This window comes from Bombina bombina, chromosome 4 (assembly GCF_027579735.1).
Source record: "Bombina bombina isolate aBomBom1 chromosome 4, aBomBom1.pri, whole genome shotgun sequence".
NCBI lineage: Eukaryota > Metazoa > Chordata > Amphibia > Anura > Bombinatoridae > Bombina > Bombina bombina.
Window position 1 is genome coordinate 915,642,863 of NC_069502.1, and position 22,408 is coordinate 915,665,270.

Sequence of the window (22,408 nt, forward strand, 5' to 3'; positions counted from 1 at the left end):
TGTATTTTTTTTCTGCTATCAGGGTTAATTATCCTTTGCTAATGGGAGCAATCCTTTGCTAAAAGTGTGTTTTTTACAAAGTTTTGATGCTATAACTTTTCAGTTTATCAATTTTCAACTGTCATAACTTTTTCTGTGCTTCTTATAGGCACAGTACGCTTTGCATATTATAGTAAATTACTTGAAAAGTATTTCCAAGTTGCTAGTTTATTCGCTAGTGTGTTAAACATGTCTGATTCAGAGGAAGATATCTGTGCTATATGTGCTAAAGCCAAAGTGGAGCCCAATAGAAATTTATGTACTAACTGCATTGATGCTACTTTAAATAAAAGTCAATCTGTACAAATTGAACATATTTCACCAAACAACGAGGGGAGAGTTATGCCGACTAACTCGCCTCACGTGTCAGTACCTGCATCTCCCGCTCGGGAGGTGCGTGATATTGTAGCGCCGAGTACATCTGGGCGGCCATTACAAATCACATTACAGGATATGGCTACTGTTATGACTGAAGTTTTGGCTAAATTACCAGAACTAAGAGGTAAGCGTGATCACTCTGGGGTGAGAACAAAGTGCGCTGATAATATTAGGGCCATGTCAGATACTGCGTCACAATTTGCAGAACATGAGGACGGAGAGCTTCATTCTGCGGGTGACGGTTCTGATCCAAACAGACTGGATTCAGATATTTCAAATTTTAAATTTAAGCTGGAAAACCTCCGTGTATTACTAGGGGAGGTGTTAGCGGCTCTGAATGATTGTAACACAGTTGCAATACCAGAGAAATTGTGTAGGTTGGATAAATATTTTGCGGTACCGTCGAGTACTGACGTTTTTCCTATACCTAAGAGACTTACTGAAATTGTTACTAAGGAGTGGGATAGACCCGGTGTGCCGTTCTCACCCCCTCCAATATTTAGAAAGATGTTTCCAATAGACGCCACCACACGGGACTTATGGCAAACGGTCCCTAAGGTGGAGGGAGCAGTTTCTACTTTAGCTAAGCGTACCACTATCCCGGTGGAGGATAGCTGTGCCTTTTCAGATCCAATGGATAAAAAGTTAGAGGGTTACCTTAAGAAAATGTTTGTTCAACAAGGTTTTATATTGCAACCTCTTGCATGCATTGCGCCTGTCACGGCTGCAGCAGCATTTTGGTTTGAGTCTCTGGAAGAGACACTTGAATCAGCTCCATTAGATGAGATTACACACAAGCTTAAAGCCCTTAAGTTAGCTAACTCATTTATTTCGGATGCCGTAGTACATTTAACTAAACTTACGGCTAAGAATTCCGGATTCGCCATTCAGGCGCGCAGAGCACTGTGGCTAAAATCCTGGTCAGCTGATGTTACTTCTAAATCTAAATTGCTTAATATTCCTTTCAAGGGGCAGACCTTATTCGGGCCCGGGTTGAAAGAAATTATCGCTGACATTACAGGGGGTAAAGGCCATGCCCTGCCTCAAGACAGAGCCAAACCTAAGGCTAGACAGTCTAATTTTCGTTCCTTTCGTAATTTCAAAGCAGGAGCAGCATCAACTTCCTCTGCACCAAAACAGGAAGGAGCTGTTGCTCGCTACAGACAAGGCTGGAGACCTAACCAGTCCTGGAACAAGGGCAAGCAGGCCAGGAAACCTGCTGCTGCCCCTAAGACAGCATGAATCGAGGGCCCCCGATCCGGGAACGGATCTAGTGGGGGGCAGACTTTCTCTCTTCGCCCAGGCTTGGGCAAGAGATGTCCAGGATCCCTGGGCGTTAGAGATCATATCTCAGGGATACCTTCTGGACTTCAAATCCTCTCCCCCAAGAGGGAGATTTCATCTGTCAAGGTTGTCAACAAACCAAATAAAGAAAGAGGCATTTCTACGCTGCGTACAAGATCTTTTATTAATGGGAGTGATCCATCCGGTTCCGCGGTCGGAACAAGGACAAGGGTTTTACTCAAATCTGTTTGTGGTTCCCAAAAAAGAGGGAACTTTCAGGCCAATCTTGGATTTAAAGATCCTAAACAAATTCCTAAGAGTTCCATCGTTCAAAATGGAAACTATTCGGACAATTTTACCCATGATCCAAAAGGGTCAGTACATGACCACAGTGGATTTAAAGGATGCTTACCTTCACATACCGATTCACAAAGATCATTACCGGTATTTAAGGTTTGCCTTTCTAGACAGGCATTATCAGTTTGTAGCTCTTCCATTCGGATTGGCTACGGCTCCAAGAATCTTCACAAAGGTTCTGGGTGCTCTTCTGGCGGTACTAAGACCGCGAGGAATTTCGGTAGCTCCGTACCTAGACGACATTCTGATACAAGCTTCAAGTTTTCAAACTGCCAAGTCTCATACAGAGTTAGTACTGGCATTTCTAAGGTCGCATGGATGGAAGGTGAACGAAAAGAAGAGTTCTCTCTTTCCACTCACAAGAGTTCCCTTCTTGGGGACTCTGATAGATTCTGTAGAAATGAAGATTTACCTGACAGAAGACAGGTTAACAAAGCTTCAAAATGCATGCCGTGTCCTTCATTCCATTCAACACCCGTCAGTAGCTCAATGCATGGAGGTGATCGGCTTAATGGTAGCGGCAATGGACATAGTACCCTTTGCACGCCTACATCTCAGACCGCTGCAATTGTGCATGCTAAGTCAGTGGAATGGGGATTACTCAGACTTGTCCCCTACTCTGAATCTGGATCAAGAGACCAGAAATTCTCTTCTATGGTGGCTTTCTCGGCCACATCTGTCCAGGGGGATGCCATTCAGCAGGCCGGACTGGACAATTGTAACAACAGACGCCAGCCTACTAGGTTGGGGCGCTGTCTGGAATTCTCTGAAGGCTCAGGGACTATGGAATCAGGAGGAGAGTCTCCTACCAATAAACATTCTGGAATTGAGAGCAGTTCTCAATGCCCTTCTGGCTTGGCCCCAGTTAACAACTCGGGGGTTCATCAGGTTTCAGTCGGACAACATCACGACTGTAGCTTACATCAACCATCAGGGAGGGACAAGAAGCTCCCTAGCAATGATGGAAGTATCAAAGATAATTCGCTGGGCAGAGTCTCACTCTTGCCACCTGTCAGCAATCCACATCCCGGGAGTGGAGAACTGGGAGGCGGATTTCTTAAGTCGTCAGACTTTTCATCCGGGGGAGTGGGAACTTCATCCGGAGGTCTTTGCCCAAATACTTCGACGTTGGGGCAAACCAGAGATAGATCTCATGGCGTCTCGACAGAATGCCAAGCTTCCTCGTTACGGGTCCAGATCCAGGGATCCGGGAGCGGTTCTGATAGATGCTTTGACAGCACCTTGGACCTTCGGGATGGCTTATGTGTTTCCACCCTTCCCAATGCTTCCTCGATTGATTGCCAGAATCAAACAGGAGAGAGCATCAGTGATTCTAATAGCGCCTGCATGGCCACGCAGGACTTGGTATGCAGATCTAGTGGACATGTCATCCTGTCCACCTTGGTCTCTACCTCTGAAACAGGACCTTCTGATCCAGGGTCCCTTCAAACATCAAAATCTAATTTCTCTGAAGCTGACTGCTTGGAAATTGAACGCTTGATTTTATCAAAACGTGGTTTTTCTGAGTCAGTTATTGATACCTTAATACAGGCTAGGAAGCCTGTTACCAGAAAGATTTATCATAAGATATGGCGCAAATACTTATATTGGTGCGAATCCAAAAGTTACTCATGGAGTAAGGTTAGTATTCCGAGGATATTGTCTTTTCTACAAGAAGGTTTAGAAAAGGGTTTATCCGCTAGTTCCTTGAAGGGACAGATTTCAGCTCTGTCCATTCTTTTACACAAACGTCTGTCAGAAGTTCCGGACGTTCAAGCTTTTTGTCAGGCTTTAGCTAGGATCAAGCCTGTGTTTAAAACTGTTGCTCCACCATGGAGTTTGAACTTAGTTCTTAATGTTTTACAGGGTGTTCCGTTTGAACCCCTTCATTCCATTGATATCAAGCTGTTATCTTGGAAAGTTCTATTTTTAATGGCGATTTCCTCGGCTCGAAGAGTCTCTGAGTTATCCGCCTTACATTGTGATTCTCCTTATCTGATTTTTCATTCAGACAAGGTAGTTCTGCGTACTAAACCTGGGTTCCTACCTAAGGTGGTCACTAACAGGAATATCAATCAAGAGATTGTGGTTCCATCTTTGTGTCCTAATCCTTCTTCGAAGAAGGAACGTCTGCTACACAATCTAGATGTAGTCCGTGCCCTGAAATTTTATCTACAGGCAACTAAGGATTTTCGACAAACGTCTTCCCTGTTTGTCGTTTATTCTGGTCAGAGGAGAGGTAAAAAAGCTTCGACTACCTCTCTCTCTTTTTGGCTTCGTAGCATTATTCGGTTAGCCTATGAGACTGCTGGACAGCAGCCTCCTGAAAGAATTACAGCACATTCTACTAGAGCTGTGGCTTCCACTTGGGCCTTTAAGAATGAGGCTTCTGTTGAACAGATTTGCAAGGCTGCAACTTGGTCTTCTCTTCATACTTTTTCCAAATTTTACAAATTTGACACTTTTGCTTCTTCGGAGGCTGTTTTGGGGAGAAAGGTTCTTCAGGCAGTGGTTCCTTCCGTATAAAGAGCCTGCCTGTCCCTCCCGTCATCTGTGTACTTTAGCTTTGGTATTGGTATCCCAGAAGTAATGATGACCCGTGGACTGACCACACTTAACAGGAGAAAACAAAATTTATGCTTACCTGATAAATTCCTTTCTCCTGTAGTGTGGTCAGTCCACGGCCCGCCCTGTTTCTTATGGCAGGTAAAAAATTTTTGAATTATACTCCAGTCACTACTACACCCTTTGGCTTCTCCTTTCTCGTTGGTCCTTGGTCGAATGACTGGAGGTGACGTAGAGGGGAGGAGCTATGTAGCAGCTCTGCTGGGTGAATCCTCTTGCACTTCCTGTTGGGGAGGAGTTAATATCCCAGAAGTAATGATGACCCGTGGACTGACCACACTACAGGAGAAAGGAATTTATCAGGTAAGCATAAATTTTGTTTTTAGTAGACAACCCAAAGTATTGATCTAGGCCCATTTTGGTATATTTCATGCCACCATTTCACCGCCAAATGCGATCAAATAAAAATAATCGTTGGTTTTTCACAAACTTTTTCACAAACTTTAGGTTTCTCACTGAAATTATTTACAAACAGCTTGTGCAATTATGGCACAAATGGTTGTAAATGCTTCTCTGGGATCCCCTTTGTTCAGAAATAGCAGACATTTATGGCTGCGCACCACACTTGTAATATGTCCCGCATTGAAGGGGTTAATTAGGTAGCTTAATTAGTGTAGAGATCAGCCTCCCACCTGACACATCCCACCCCCTGTTCCTGCCCTGACCCCTCTCTAACAGCTCTATTCCCTCCCGCACATCCATAATCCCCCCCCCCCCCAAACAGCTCTCTTAACTTCCCCCTCTTCCTATTTGCAGCTATCTTAGGTACTGGCAGCTGTCTGCCAGTATCCACTTTGCACTAAAATTGTGCTGTTTTTTTTTTTTTTTTTTTTATTATTTCCATTTTTTCCTGTAGTGTAGCTGCCCCCCCTCAATACCCCTCAATACCCTTCCAGATCCCTTTTCCCAAGACTTATCCCCCTTCCCTCTCCCTCCCTCCTTCGGATCATTGCCCTAAGTAGCGCGCACGAGCGTTCCCACTCCCCTTGCACGTTCCTGACGCCCTCGCAGCATTGGATCAACTAAATCAACACTGATAGGAAGTGATCCAGTGATGGGCTGCACACCCGCCTCCCTCGTATCCCTCCCATGCCACCAACGATCGGCACCATCACTGGCCGATGCAGAGGGGGCCACAGAGTGGCCCTCTCTGCATCGGTTGCCTAAAAAAGGGTATTGCACGATGCCTCAATATTGAGGCATCGTTGCAATACCCTAAAAGCAGCTGGAAGCAATCACGGTGCCTTCCAGCGCTTGAAAACACTGAGGACATGCAGGGCACGTCCTTGGTCATTAACTAGCAGTTTTGGTAGGACGTACCCTGCAGGTCCTTGGTCGTTAAGGGGTTAAATTTTGTGGTTTGACTGATTGGTTGCAATAGTTTTAACACTTTTGACATGTTTATGATTACAGAAATCCTTTCTCTGCTGCAACCACTGTTTGATGGCAGTTTTGAAAGTGTTCTGCTCAGCCCACTGGTCCAGGAAATGTTTACTGCACCATTGCCAGAAGAAACAATTGACCATTATCTGGAGCGACAGATTTCTTCATATCTGGATGCCCCTGTAGACCTTCTAAGTGACAGGTATGTATTGCTAATTAAAGTGATAGTAAGGTCAAATTTGAATGTGCATTTCAATTTGAAATAGAAGCATTTTTGCAATATACTTCCATTGCAATATCCTGTGAGGGCCTGTTAGCCAGTATTCAAACACTGTACCTGCTCAGAAAGCTGGCATTGGTTTGCATTGGTGGAGACTTACGGCTAGATTTAGAGTTTTGTCGGTAACGACCCGCGTAGCTAACGCTGGCTTTTTTTTCCCCACACCTTTTAAATACCGCTGGTATTTAGAGTTCACAGAAGGGCTGCGTTAGGCTCAAAAAAGGGAGCGTAGAGCCACTGCAACTCTCAATACCAGCGGTGCTTACGGACGCGGCCAGCTTCAAAAATGTGCTCGTGCACGATTCCCCCATAGGAAACAATGGGGCAGTTTGAGCTGAAAAAAACCTAACGCCTGCAAAAAAGCAGCGTTCAGCTCCTAACGCAGCCCCATTGTTTTCTATGGGAAAACACTTCCTATGTCTGCACCTAACACCCTAACATGTACCCCGAGTCTAAACACCCCTAACCTTACACTTATTAACCCCTAATCTGCTGCCCCCGCTATCGCTGACACCTGCATTATACAATTAACCCCTAATCTGCCGCTCCGTACACCGCCGCAACCTACGCTATCCCTATGTACCCCTAATCTGCTGCCCCTAACACCTACCTACAATTATTAACCCCTAATCTGCCGACCGGACCTCGCCGCTACTCTAATAAATGTATTAACCCCTAAAGCTAAGTCTAACCCTAACACCCCCCTAAGTTAAATATAATTTAAATCTAACGAAATAAATTAACTCTTATTAAATAGATGGCGTCCCTCGAATTCCGATTGGCTGATAGGATTCTATCAGCCAATCGGAATTAAGGTAGGAAAATTCTGATTGGCTGATGGAATCAGCCAATCAGATTCAAGTCCAATCAGCCAATCAGATTGAGCTCGCATTCTATTGGCTGTTCCGATCAGCCAATCGGATTGAACTTGAATCTGATTGGCTGATTCAATCAGCCAATCAGATTTTTTTTCCTTAATTCCGATTGGCTAATAGAATCCTATTAGCCAATCGGAATTCGAGGGACGCCATCTTGGATGACGTCCCTTAAAGGAACCTTCATTCGTCGTTTAGTCGTCGGAAGAAGAGGATGGATCCGCGCCGGAGGTCTTGAAGATGGAGCCGCTCATCATCGGATGGAAGAAGATAGAAGATGCCGCTTGGATGAAGATGTTTGCCGGACCGGATGTCCTCTTCTGCCCGGATAGGATGAAGACTTCTGCCCGATGATGGACTTCTTCAGCCGCCGCTTGGATCAAGACTTCAGCCGGAGGATGGACGTCTTCAGCCCCCGCTTGGGCTTGGATCAAGACATCGGAGCCTGGACGGATCGGTGATACCCGGCGTGGTGAAGATAAGGTAGGAAGATCTTCAGGGGCTTAGTGTTAGGTTTATTTAAGGGGGTTTGGGTTAGATTGGGGGGGTATTGTATGTTTTTTTTTCCAGGAAAAAGAGCTGAATTCTTTGGGGCATGCCCCGCAAAAGGCCCTTTTAAGGGCTGGTAAGGTAAAAGAGCTTTTCTATTTTTATTTTAGAATAGGGTAGGGCATTTTTTTATTTTGGGGGGCTTTGTTATTTTATTAGGGGGCTTAGAGAAGTGTAATTAGCTTAAAATTGTTTGTAATATTTTTCTAATGTTTGTAAATATTTTTTTATTTTTTGTAACTTAGTTCTTTTTTATTTTTTTGTACTTTAGTTTATTTAATTGTATTTATTTGTAGGTATTGTATTTAATTAATTTATTGATAGTGTAGTGTTAGGTTTAATTGTAGATAATTGTAGGTATTTTATTTAATTAATTTATTGATAGTGTAGTGTTAGGTTTAATTGTAACTTAGGTTAGGATTTATTTTACAGGTAATTTTGTAATTATTTTAACTAGGTAACTATTAAATAGTTATGAACTATTTAATAGCTATTGTACCTGGTTAAAATAAATACAAAGTTGCCTGTAAAATAAATATTAAAGTGAATGTAAATTTTTCATGTTTGTCTAATATAGTTTGGTAGAGAATCATCCGATTAAGCATACCGCTACAAGAACTTTTTAATAACATTTTTAATTTCTTTTTTATGTTATATATTCAATATCACTCATTCACTTACCCGCTCCTCCCACTCACTGTTTGCTAATTTTCCTCCATATTACGTAAACAGCGGTCCCACCCGCTGTTTACGTATCGGCACTGCGCGCTCCTGTGTCTATTTTCCATTGCGCATGCGTTACTGCTGTTTCCGCTTTATAACATAGTTGTCACATAGATAAGATAAATAAAACAATCTAACCTATATACGGAGCCCTTTCAGATCCACTAATCCAAGCTTTACAATACAGAGGAAATGACAGGACTCCGTATAATATTCTATTGCTACGCCGTGTTTACTACTATTGCGCATGTGCGAAATGTGCACGAGCTTACAATAGATTAGCTCTGCACCGAAGACGAACGCATGCGCAATAAGGACGTATTACGTCATGATAAGAGGGTGGGTCCCCCCATGGTTAGAGCCATTATTGGCTATTAAGACGTCCATCAAAAAGGACAGCAACGGAGCGCGAATGCCGGGAGGAGGATGATTTAGCCGAAAATTGATAGAAAATAATGAAAATACAGGTATCCATTTGAAATCTTAAAATTTGATGAATGAAACTCAAGTTTTTTCGTGATAACTGTTACACAGCTGTTTAGACAGAAGGCTGACTTTACAATCACTTTAATCCTAAAATAGCTACAATGTAATTATTATTTATATTGTAGCTATATTAGGGTTTATTTTACAGGTAAGTATTTAGCTTTCAATAGGAATAATTTATTTAATAAGATTTATTTTATTTAGTTAGATAAAAATTATATTTAACTTAGGGGGGGTGTTAGGGTTAGGGTTAGACTTAGCTTTAGGGGTTAATACATTTATTATAGTAGCGGTGAGGTCCGGTCGGCAGATTAGGGGTTAATAATTGTAGGTAAGGTAGCGGCGACGTTGGGGTGGCAGATTAGGGGTTAATAAATATTATGTAGGGGTCGGCGGTGTTAGGGGCAGCAGATTAGGGGTACATAGGGATAATGTAGGTTGCGGCGGTGTGCGGTCGGCAGATTAGGGGTTAAAAAATTTAATAGAGTGGCGGCGATGTGGGGGGCCTCGGTTTAGGGGTACATAGGTAGTTTATGGGTGTTAGTCTACTTTAGAGCACAGTAGTTAAGAGCTTTATGAACCGGCGTTAGCCCAGAAAGCTCTTAACTCCTGGCTTTTTGCTGCGGCTGGAGTTTTGTCGTTAGATTTCTAACGCTCACTTCAGCCACGACTCTAAATACCAGCGTTAGAAAGATCCCATTGAAAAGATAGGATACGCAAATGGCGTAGGGGGATCTGCAGTATGGAAAAGTCGCGGCTGGAAAGTGAGCATTAGACCCTTTCCTGACTGACTCTAAATACCAGCGGTAGCCCAAAACCAGCGTTAGGAGCCTCTAACGCTGGTTTTGACGGCTAACGCCAAACTCTAAATCTAGGCGTTAATTTGTGTCATACAAGCTACTGCTGACTCCTTGAGAAGGTGGGGCGTTTGAATACTGTTGCACGGACTCTCACAGGATATGTGCGTATGCAGCAGAAAAACAGTAATTACTTTTAGTAGAAGCATTTTTGCTAATGAAAGTATATGAAATGGACCCATGCACAATTTTAATTTTGACCTTTCTACCCCTTTAAAGGGACACGAAACCCAAAATGTTTTGTTCACGATTTAGATAGAACATACAATTTTAAACAACTTTCCAATTTACTTCTATTATCAATTTTGCTTCATTCTGTTTGTATACTCATTGAAGAAGCAGCGATCCACTACTGGAAGCTAACTGAACACATCGGTAAGCGTGTGAGCACTCACCAATCAGCAGCTATCTCCCAGCTCATGAGCCTACCAAGGTATGATTTTTAACAAATGATACCAAGAGAATGAGACAAATTAGATAATAGAAGTAAATTGGGAAGTTGTTTAAAATTATATGATCTATCTGAATCATGAATAACAATTGGGGTTTATGCCCCTTTATTGCTTGTAAGCTGTGATACTTGCTTAAAGGGACAGTAAAGTAAAAATTAAACTTTCATGATTCAGATATAGCATAATATTCTAAAAAAAACTTTCCAATTTACTTTTCTTTCATGTAATTAACAAGAGTCCATGAGCTAGTGACGTATGGGATATACATTCCTACCAGGAGGGGCAAAGTTTCCCAAACCTTAAAATGCCTATAAATACACCCCTCACCACACCCACAAATCAGTTTTACAAACTTTGCCTCCAAGGGAGGTGGTGAAGTAAGTTTGTGCTAGATTCTACGTTGATATGCGCTCCGCAGCAAGTTGGAGCCCGGTTTTCCTCTCAGCGTGCAGTGAATGTCAGAGGGATGTGAAGAGAGTATTGCCTATTGAATGCAGTGATCTCCTTCTACGGGGTCTATTTCATAAGGTTCTCTGTTATCGGTCGTAGAGATTCATCTCTTACCTCCCTTTTCAGATCGACGATATACTCTTATATTTACCATTTCCTCTACTGATTCTCGTTTCAGTACTGGTTTGGCTTTCTACAAACATGTAGATGAGTGTCCTGGGGTAAGTAAGTCTTATTTTCTGTGACACTCTAAGCTATGGTTGGGCACTTTATTTATAAAGTTCTAAATATATGTATTCAAACATTTATTTGCCTTGACTCAGAATGTTCAACTTTCCTTATTTCCAGACAGTCAGTTTCATATTTGGGATTATGCATTGAATTATCATATTTTTTCTTACCTCAAAAATTTGACTTTTTTCCCTGTGGGCTGTTAGGCTCGCGGGGGCTGAAAATGCTTCATTTTATTGCGTCATTCTTGGCGCGGACTTTTTTGGCGCAAAAATTCTTTTCCGTTTCCGGCGTCATACGTGTCGCCGGAAGTTGCGTCATTTTTTGACGTTATTTTGCGTCAAGGATGTCGGCGTTCCGGATGTGGCGTCATTTTTGGCGCCAAAAGCATTTAGGCGCCAAATAATGTGGGCGTCTTTTTTGGCGCTAAAAAATATGGGCGTCATTTTTGTCTCCACATTATTTAAGTCTCATTATTTATTGCTTCTGGTTGCTAGAAGCTTGTTCACTGGCATTTTTTTCCCATTCCTGAAACTGTCATTTAAGGAATTTGATCAATTTTGCTTTATATGTTGTTTTTTTCTTTTACATATTGCAAGATGTTCCACGTTGCAACTGAGTCAGAAGATACTACAGGAAAATCACTGCACAGTGCTGGAGCTACCAAGCTAAGTCTGCTATAAACTTTTGGTATCTGTTTTCTCCAGCTGTTATTTGTATTGCATGTCATGTCAAACTTATTAATGCAGATAAAATTTCCTTTAGTACTGTTACATTACCTGTTGCTGTCCGTCAACATCTAATTTTCAGAGTGTTCCTGATAACATAAGAGATTTTATTTTTTAAATCCATTAAGAAGGCTATGTCTGTTATTTCTCCTTCTAGTATACATAAAAGTCTTTTAAAACTTCTCTTTTTTTTTTCAGATGAATTTTTAAATGAACATCATCATTCTGATACTGATAATGGTTCTTCTGGTTCAGAGGTTTCTGTCTCAGAGGTTGATGCTGATAAATCTTTGTATTTGTTCAAGATGGAATTTATTCGTTCTTTACTTAAAGAAGTGTTATTTGCATTAGAAATAGAGGATTCTGGTCCTCTTGATACTAAATGTAAACGTTTAAATAAGGTTTTTAAATCTCCTGTAGTTATTCCAGAAGTGTTTTATCTCCCTGATGCTATTTCTGAAGTAATTTCCAGGGAATGGAATAATTTGGGTAATTTATTTACTCCTTCTAGACGTTTAAGCAAATTATATCCTGTGCCATCTGACAGATTAGAGTTTTTTGGGACAAAAATCCCTAAGGTTATGGGGCTGTCTCTACTCCTGCTAATGTACTACTATTCCTATGGCAGATAGTGCTTCATTTAAGGATCCTTTAGATAGGAAAATTGAATCTTTTCTAAGAAAAGCTTACTTATGTTCAGGTAATCTTCTTAGACCTGCTATATTTTTAGCGGATGTTGCTGCAGCTTCAACTTTTTGGTTAGAAGCTTTAGCGCAACAAGTAACAGATCATAATTTTATAGCATTATTATTATTCTATAACATGCTAATAATTTTATTGGTGATACCATCTTTTGATATCATTAGAGTTGATGTCAGGTATATGTCTCTAGCTATTTTAGCTAGAAAAGCTTTATGGATTAAACTTGGAATGCTGACATGTCTTCTAAGTCAACTTTGCTTTCCCTTTCTTTCCAGGGTAAATAATCATTTCGTTCCTTTCCTCACAACAAGGAACAAAAGCCTGATCCTTCATCCTCAGGAGCGGTATCAGTTTGGAAACTATTTCCAGTTTGGAATATATCCAAGCCTTATAGAAACCTATAGCCAGCTCCTAAGTATCTATGAAGGTGCGGCCCTTATTCCAGCTCAGCTGGTATGGGACAGATTACGTTTTCTTCAAAGAAATTTGGATCAATTCCGTTCTTAATCTCTGGTTTCAGAAACATTGTTTCAGAAAGGTACAGAATTGGCTTCAAGTTAAGGCCTCCTGCTAAGAGATTCTTTTCTTTCCCGTGTCCCAGTTGACACAGCAAGGCTCAGCATTTCTGAAATGTGTTTCAGATCTAGAGTTGGCTGGAGTATTTATGCCAGTTCCAGTTCTGGAACAGGGGCTGGGGTTTTATTTTATCTCTTCATTGTACCAAAGAAGGTCAATTCCTTCAGACCAGTTCTGGATCTATCATTATTGAATCGTTATGTTAGGATACCAACATTCAAGATGGTTACTGTAGGACTATCCTGCCTTTTGTTTAGCAAGGGCATTATATGTCTACAATAGATTTACAGGATGTGTATCTGCATATTCCGATTCATCCAGATCACTTTTAGTGTCTGAGATTCTCTTTTTAGACAAGCATTACCAGTTTTGTGGCTCTACTGTTTGGCCTAGCCTCAGTTCCAAGAATTTTTTTCAAAGGTTCTCGGTGCCCTTCTTTCTGTAATCAGAGAATAGGGTTTTGGTATTTCCTTATTTGGACGATATCTTGGTACTTGCTCAGTCTTCTCATTTTCGAAGAATCTCATACGAATCGACTTGTGTTGTTTCTTCAAGTTCATGGTTGGAGGATCAATTTACCAATCAGTTCATTGATTCCTCAGACAAGGGTAACCTTTTTAGGTTTCTAGATAAATTCAGTGTCTATGACTCTGTCCTTGTCAGACAAGAGAAGTTTAACATTGATATCAGCTTGTCAAAACCTTCAGTCACAATCATTCCCTTTGGTAGCCTTATGCATGGAAATGTTGGGTCTTAGGACTGCCGCATCAGATGCGATCTCCTTTGCTCGTTTTCACATGCAACCTCTTCAGCTCTGTATGCTGAACCTATGGTGCAGGGATTACTCAAAGATATCTCAATTAATATCTTTAAACCGATTTTACGACACTCTCTGACATGGTGGACAGATCACCATCGTTTAGTTCAGGGGGCTTCTTTGTTCTTCCGACCTGGACTATAATCTCAACAGATACAAGTCTTACAGGTTGGGGAGCTGTGTGGGGGTATCTGACGGCACAAGGGGTTTGGGAATCTCAGGAGGTGAGATTTCCGATCAATATTTTGGAACTCCGTGCAATTTTCAGAGCTCTTCAGTCTTGGCCTCTTCTGAAGAGAGAGTTGTTCATTGTTTTCAGATATGACAATGTCACAACTGTGGCATACATCAATCATCAAGGAGGGACTCACAGTCCTCTGGCTATGAAAGAAGTATCTCGAATTTTGGTTTGGGCGGAATCCAGCTCCTGTCTAATCTCTGCGGTTTTTATCCCAGGTATGGACAATTGGAAAGCGGATTATCTCAGTCGCCAAACGTTGCATCCGGGCGAATGGTCTCTTCACCCAGAGGTATTTCTTCAGATTGTTCAAATGTGGGAACTTCCAGAAATAAATCTGATGGCTTCTCATCTAAACAAGAAACTTCCCAGGTATCTGTCCAGATCCCGGGATCCTCAGGCGAAGGCAGTGGATGCATTTTCACTTCCTTGGAAGTATCATCCTGCCTATATCTTTCCGCCTCTAGTTCTTCTTCCAAGAGTAATCTCCAAGATTCTGAAGGAATGCTCGTTTGTTCTGCTGGTAGCTCCGGCATGGCCTCACAGGTTTTGGTATGCGGATCCTGTCCGGATGGCCTCTTGCCAACCGTGGACTCTTCCGTTAAGACCAGACCTTTTGTCTCAAGGTCCTTTTTTCCATCAGGATCTGAAATCCTTAAATTTAAAGGTATGGAGATTGAACGCTTGATTCTTGGTCAAAGAGGTTTCTCTGACTCTGTGATTAATACTATGTTACAGGCTCGTAAATCTGTATCCAGAGAGATATATTATAGAGTCTGGAAGACCTATATTTCTTGGTGTCTTTCTCATCATTTTTCTTGGCATTCTTTTAGAATACCGAGAATATTACAATTTCTTCAGGATGGTTTAGATAAGGGTTTGTCCGCAAGTTCCTTGAAAGGTCAAATCTCTGTTCTTTCTGTTCTTTTTCACAGAAAGATTGCTATTCTTCCTGATATTCATTGTTTTGTACAAGCTTTGGTTCATATAAAGCCTGTCATTAAGTCAGTTTCTCCTCCTTGGAGTTTGAAATTGGTTCTGGGGGCTCTTCAAGCTCCTCCATTTGAACCTATGCATTCATTGGATATTAAATTACTTTCTTGGAAAGTTTTGTTCCTTTTGGCCATCTCTTCTGCAGAAGAGTTTCTGAATTATCTGCTCTTTCTTGTGAGTCTCCTTTTCTGATTCTTCATCAGGATAAGGCGGTGTTGCGAACTTCTTTTGAATTTTTACCTAACGTTGTGAATTCCAACAACATTGGTAGAGAAATTGTGGTTCCTTCATTATGTCCTAATCCTAAGAATTCTAAGGAGAAATCGTTGCATTCTTTGGATGTTGTTAGAGCTTTGAAATATTATGTTGAAGCTACGAAATCTTTCTGTAAGACTTCTAGTCTATTTGTTATCTTTTCCGGTTCTAGGAAAGGCCAGAAAGCTTCTGCCATTTCTTGGCATCTTGGTTGAAATCTTTAATTCATCTTGCCTATGTTGAGTCGGGTAAAATTCCGCCTCAGAGAATTACAGCTCATTCTACTAGGTCAGTATCTACTTCCTGGGCGTTTAGGAATGAAGCTTCGGTTGACCAGATCTGCAAAGCAGCAACTTGGTCCTCTTTGCATACTTTTACTAAATTCTACCATTTTGATGTATTTTCTTCTTCTGAAGCAGTTTTTGGTAGAAAAGTTCTTCAGGCAGCGGTTTCAGTTTGAATCTTCTGCTTATGTTTTTTGTTAAACTTTATTTTGGGTGTGGATTATTTTCAGCAGGAATTGGCTGTCTTTATTTTATCCCTCCCTCTCTAGTGACTCTTGTGTGGAAAGATCCACATCTTGGGTAGTCATTATCCCATACGTCACTAGCTCATGGACTCTTGTTAATTACATGAAAGAAAACATAATTTATGTAAGAACTTACCTGATAAATTCATTTCTTTCATATTAACAAGAGTCCATGAGGCCCACCCTTTTTTGTGGTGGTTATGATTTTTTTGTATAAAGCACAATTATTCCAATTCCTTATTTTATATGCTTCGCACTTTTTTTCTTATCACCCCACTTCTTGGCTATTCGTTAAACTGATTTGTGGGTGTGGTGAGGGGTGTATTTATAGGCATTTTAAGGTTTGGGAAACTTTGCCCCTCCTGGTAGGAATGTATATCCCATACGTCACTAGCTCATGGACTCTTGTTAATATGAAAGAAATGAATTTATCAGGTAAGTTCTTACATAAATTATGTTTTGTTACCAAATTTGCTTTCTTCTCTTGTTATTCTTTGTCTAGTAGTAAAGCTAGGTAGATTTATAGGAGCTTCAGAGTGTGCAGGTATCTTTAGCACTTTATAGTAGCAGTGTTTGCAACATTGTATAACAGTGCTACGAGCATTGTTGCAAACTTTGCTAACATAGAGTGCTTGAGAAATGTGCATATATATTTTGGAAAAACTTGCTTATGGTGTGGGATGTGCAACCAGTTTATTGTTCTGTGCATCTTTACTTATTCCACTATAGAAATTAATGAATGAAGATTTTTTTTTTTTTAAAGTTAAATTTTTTTTAACTGGTCTAAAATAAGTACATTTAATATAAATCTATTTCTCAGAAAGGTAAAGGTAGTAACAATATATATTTATGCAATATTGATTTATTAACTATTTTGCTACTAAGCCATTTTTGCCAGCCCTGGGACAGTGTACTATAAAAGTGTTTTTCTCTTAATAAGTTTCCAATGATTTGTTAAACCAGCTGCAAAAAAATAAAATGTATGAAAAATTGCTTATTTATGTTTATATTTGCATAAGAAATAGCTGTTTTGGTTCTTGGATCAGTTTTCCGTGCAAGCTCTGCTTTTTTTTTTTTTTTTACGTTCTGTGCACACACAGGCTTCTTCATATTATCTCTGTCTTTATACCAAAGCCCAATACTTACAAAATCTCACCAGGCCCTTAGAGAAAACAATTGAAAATTAAAGGGATAGTAAACCCAAAAAATATTTTCAACTCATTCAAAACTTCTTTTTATAATAAAGCCTTTTGTAATTGGGACCTTTGTACAGTTTTCTCTCCATTTCTTGAAATTTTAATTGAAACATTAATTTTGCGCCAAACCCATTTTCTACTTATTATTATGCAGCATGTTACGATGTTCTACCTAGGTAGAAACATCATGGCGGCCCGCATGCGCAATTAAACTATTTACTTTAGAACACATGCACAGACTCGCCCCCCTGTCTCCAGCACCGCTTTCAGCAGTCTACTGAGAGGAGACAGGAACACAAGTTACTAGAGCGGCAGCTCTAGCCTCCTGACAGATTTGTATTGCAGTATCTCAGAAACCGGCCGGCATCAACAGTGTGTATGTTAGGATTCTTCCCTGTTCGTGATGAAGTGCATCTGTGCTTCTGACATTTACAGCGTGAGTATGAGCGCTCTGTTTATTTACACTGTGGGACTCATCTCCCCCTCCCTCTTGCTGTGTTTCCTTTCATGTGGAATTGGAGCCCTCTCTAATCAATCAAACACAGCAAGGGAGAGGGGAAGATAAGCCGGACAGTTTAAATAAACAGAGCTTTCACACTGCTGCTGTATTCAAAGTCTGAACTTGAAGCAAAGGTGCACTAAATCACAGGCAGGGAAGAATTCTAGTATAAACGCTGCTCTCGTTAGTGCAGGGCTGAACTGGGACAAAAGCAGCAGCAAAGTCTTACACAGCTAGTCTCAGCTAAGGTTATTTTATTATTCCCTGTCTCCTCTCATTTGTCTGTGTGAAGCTCAAGCTGCCCCTCCAATACAGATGAATAGGCTATGAACAGCTGTACATTAACATAGAGACTGCGCATGCAATGTTGTCTGAAGGCAATATTGAAATGAAGGGATCCAGCCGCTTCACCATTGGATGGGGGGCGGATGCTGGATTTACATAAGCCATGCCTCATTTTATGGGCGGTCATTACTGCTCATTTCATGATAGTTTATTGCTAAAAAATAAGGTATGTAAAGGCTTAATTTTGTCTTAAAAAACGGTTTAATTAAATTGCATTTATAATAGTCATTATAATAATATAGTTTAATTAGCGTCAAATGGGAACATTTTCTAACCCTTTAAACATGTTATTGCTTATCTCTCCTACCGGGACTATCATTTCTTCTGCTGGCTATGTTTACATAGCTTTTCTACAGCCTATACTTAAGTATAGAAATTTTTAGTATAGGTATGGGTACCACAGGCAAATTCAACTATTTCAGATATAAAGGTAAAGTAACTATTTGTAAACAATTAATACACCCCAGCAGACAAATTGATAATTGGGAACAATTTAAATGGGAAACAAATTAGGCTAAACTGTACCTTTAAAATGAAACACTGTTATAAGTTATATTTTAGCGACCCACACAAATTATGTATTTGTTTTTTCCCAGCAGGCCTATCAGAATAAGAAAATACCATTTTATATATATATATATATATATATATATATTACTGTATTTAAGAAAGCTTTAACAAAACAAAATAAAAAGTTAAATAGAGTGGTTATAATAAAAGCTAGACACTCAGTTTTTGCCAGAATAGAAATAAAAGCTATTTTTTTCCCGGTGATCTATGTGAATCACCTGGCTATACAGACAAAATGTACATCTTTTTTTGCCCACTGTAAAAATAAACTGTATTGGGAGTCATTAAACATTTCATATTTTATGTCTCCCTCAAAAATCTCCTCCCCGGTAAAGCCTCATGTCTTGTTTGTAACTATTTATTTATTTAAGGGGGCTTGTTGTTTTTTATAACTACCATCTTTAGAAAGAACGGACAATTTTCTTTCAAATTAGGGGTCTTGACCATCTGTAGCTGCTAAGGGAGCTGAGATTGAGGGGTTTAAATTGTCCCTCCCTTGCAGCTAACTCTGCCAGTGATGACTCCACAAAGCATCATCACCAGCTCTCCCTTTTCAAGGCCTGTGAGTGCCTCCCACTTGGTCATCAATCATCCCTGGCATGTAGGATAGAGGATTGGAGAAAGCATCAGTTCGATAATTCTCCTTTCATGATGAACACGGGTCACCATATGCTTTACTACCACCATGCACATGATGACAGTGGGTCGTCATATATATATATCAAAGTGGTTAAAAACAAGTAAACAAGTTAAAGGGACAGTCTACACCTTGGTCAACTTAAAGATTTACCTTAGATTTAGCTGCAAACAGCCACCTGTACCTTTTCTATATCATGCAGCAGGAATGGTAAAAAAGTTATTTTAAAATGAATATTGTTTCTGGCCACTTTGAAATGCCTGCCAAGCTCAACCCACTGATGACATCATGATCTGGGCTGCATATGGCGTCCAATCACAAAAGGCTCATTAGTTGAATTAAACGGACTGTCAATGCAATTCAGCATAGTGTTTAGATGCAGCCCAGATCGTGATGTCATCACTGGGAGGAGCTTGACAGCCAGAAACAATATTCATTTTAAAATAACTTTTTTTACTGTTCCTGCTGCATGATATAGAAAGGGGTGCAGGAGGCTATTTGCAGCTTAACCTAAGGTAAGACTTTAAGATGACTAAGGTGTAGGCTGTCCCTTTAAGTAGGCCACAAAAATAGATTCAGTTCTTTTCCTGCTTTTCAACAAACGATACCAAGAAAACAAAGAAAATCTGATAATAGAAGTAAATTGGAAAGTTGTTTAAAATTGTATGTTCTATTTTAATCATGAAAGAACAATTTTGGGTTTAATATCCCTTTAAACATCTAACAAAATAATGCCATTATATTTAATTATTATTATATTAACATTCAGTTTGAGTATGTGTAATAAGATGTGTCTCAAGAAAACTTGCTGGACAAAAGATAGGAGAAGCTACCATATGCCCGTGCACAGCATCTAGACTTTTACTGGTGATTTATATAGTTATTGCTCTGGTACCTGCTGGGTCCTTTGAATTATTTAATGCTTTTAGCCATTCAATTTCTTTTTGCATTGATTCCTGTTGGTGCTTGAGTGAGCGGGTTTGAATTTTATGTATTACTTTTGTCAACATTGTTGTGCCTGATACAAAAAAATGTAAACGGTTTTCTTTATCTTTATATAAATAAAAAGTAGTACATTTTTAAAGAGCAGCTGTTGCGTAAATCAGACAATACTTTGTTGAAATGTATTTACTGAAGGAAAATGTAACGTTAGATTTATGACATTTTTTACATGAAGAATTGATTTGAAGTCTAGTTACTGTATATTATTGCACAACATAAGCATGGATTCGCTATGTTTGCGCTCCTATTGTTCCATTGGTTTCCTCAGGGTCCTTGCTTGGTAGATTGAACCTAAAAGGGACATTGCACTCAAAGATATGTCATGCATAAGAAAGAGAGCATTATTTAATCATGTTAAAGGGACATTAAACAAAAAATACATTCTAGATACAATAATGTATTTTTTTAATATGGAGATGTTATATTAGTTGCTTAAAGGAACAGTAAAGTCAAAGATATATATTTCACATAGAGCATGCGATTTTAAACAACTTTTCAATTTACTTGTTATCAATTTTGCTTAGTTTTATTGGTATCCTTTGTTAAAAAGGTAATCCTAGGTGAGCTCAGGAGCGTGCCTTTAGCCATCTGGCAACAGTGTTTACAACAATGCTTAAAACAATGTTATACTTAGTTGCCAACTCTTCTACCATATAGTGTCTGTAGGATTCTGTAACAGCAGTGTTTGCAACTAAGTATAACATTACTATAAACATTGTTGCAAACACATTCTGCCAGATAGCTAAAGACATTTGCACACTCCAAAAATGAAAACAAAAGTAAATTGGAAAGTTGTTTAAAAATGTCATGCTCTATCCAATTAAGTTTAATTTTTACTTTACTGTTCCTTTAAATGTTAAAGATAATACAATATTTTAATGTTCATAAAGCAATGACACCATCATGTTGTAATCTTAGCTGGGGCCTATTAAGGAAAGCTCTAAATGGATCACCAAAGTGTACAAACAATAACTGTGTTGAATATAACAGAATCTGGAGTCTGCATTTCCACTTTTAACACAAATAGGAAGGCTCACAATCTTTAGAATGAAATTAGAGGAAAAAGGGAAACAAAATAAATAATGAATGTATATAGCAAAGTTGTGTTACTACATTTAATTATATATTTCATATCACATTCTCAAAGTGTTTAATGTTTCTTCAAAAATAAAATGTATATCTAAAAATGTTATGTAAAAGCAATTTAAATTGAAAAGGCTATTAAAACCCCTCCCACCTTAATGGAAACTAGTCTTGTCTTTGCCTTTGCAGGAGGAAATTGATGGAGCGAGGTGCTCCAGTTGTTTGTGAGAAAGGTGCTCAGGCTGATCTAAAGCCCAGTTTTCCCATGAAGGTTATTAGTAGGTACTCAATTTTGGGTATATCATAGCCTGGGGACTATAATATAAGGCTTTTTTTTTTTTAAATGGATTGGATATATAGGTACTTTTTTATATATAGGACCCTTTTTTAGTCCTTGAGGTGCATTAAGTATTTTTTACCTTTGCGCTTCATTTTTTGTTAATGCATGTCGGCTTGTTTGCTTGTCGGCATGCTTGCGTGCATCTGTGTTTTGCATGGTGGGTTTTTATGTTTGCACTCTTCCTAATTAGAGTGCGTTGTCTTATGTGCATGTCGTATTTTTTTCACGCCTTTATCCTTTACGCTTGTTGCATGCGCACCGGACGCTGTGCCATTTGACGTCTTTGTGTTGGTTTATTTAGTGCACTTTAGTTTTTGCGTGCTTTGTCTATGTACGCATCGTATGTTCAGACGCTTGTCAGGTTAGCAATCATCTATTCTATATGGATATTTAACGCTCGTAAAGATTGCTTAAGCTCCTGTTGAGGGGAGCTGCTTTATTTGGGTGTATGGTTGCTTTATTTACCCTACCTATTATTGCTATGCTTAAATAATTGTCTGTTATTTGATTTTCTAATTGCCTGCCTGTTTATATTCATAAAGGAGCATACTGATTCTGTCCCCTCTTCTGTTATTACTAGTACCCCAGAAGCCAGATCCTCTGAACACTTTCCTACTAATTTAAAGTGTCTCTCTTGCAAGCTGGTTGACATTATCCCCCTGCTCAGGTTTGCAAGTCATGTACAGATCATCTTATGCATTATGATCAGTCTTATGCTGCTCTTCTAAGGGTATCTGCCCTCCCTCTGTTTGTTCTACATAGGGGTGTTCTTCAGATTTTGTTCCAAAATTTAAAGAATTTGTAAGCCTTGCTATATCTGATCTGAATGCCCCCTCCAAGTAAGTGTAAGAAGGTGGTTTCTGATAATCCTGTTTTGATTAAATCAAAATGTGTTTTTTTTGTCAGGACATGGTGTGTTTTCAGATGAT

The 22,408-nt window shown here is 39.7% G+C and overlaps 1 protein-coding gene across 1 annotated transcript in view; it reads left to right on the plus strand.

Moving 5' to 3' along the window:
• Positions 1-22,408, plus strand: part of TTC27 (tetratricopeptide repeat domain 27) — a 1,013,239-nt gene that overhangs the window by 28,735 nt on the left and 962,096 nt on the right. The window contains exon 3 of the mRNA XM_053711856.1: positions 6,097-6,268. Within this exon, the coding sequence (XP_053567831.1) occupies positions 6,097-6,268 (172 nt within the window). The remainder of the gene's footprint in view (positions 1-6,096; positions 6,269-22,408) is intronic.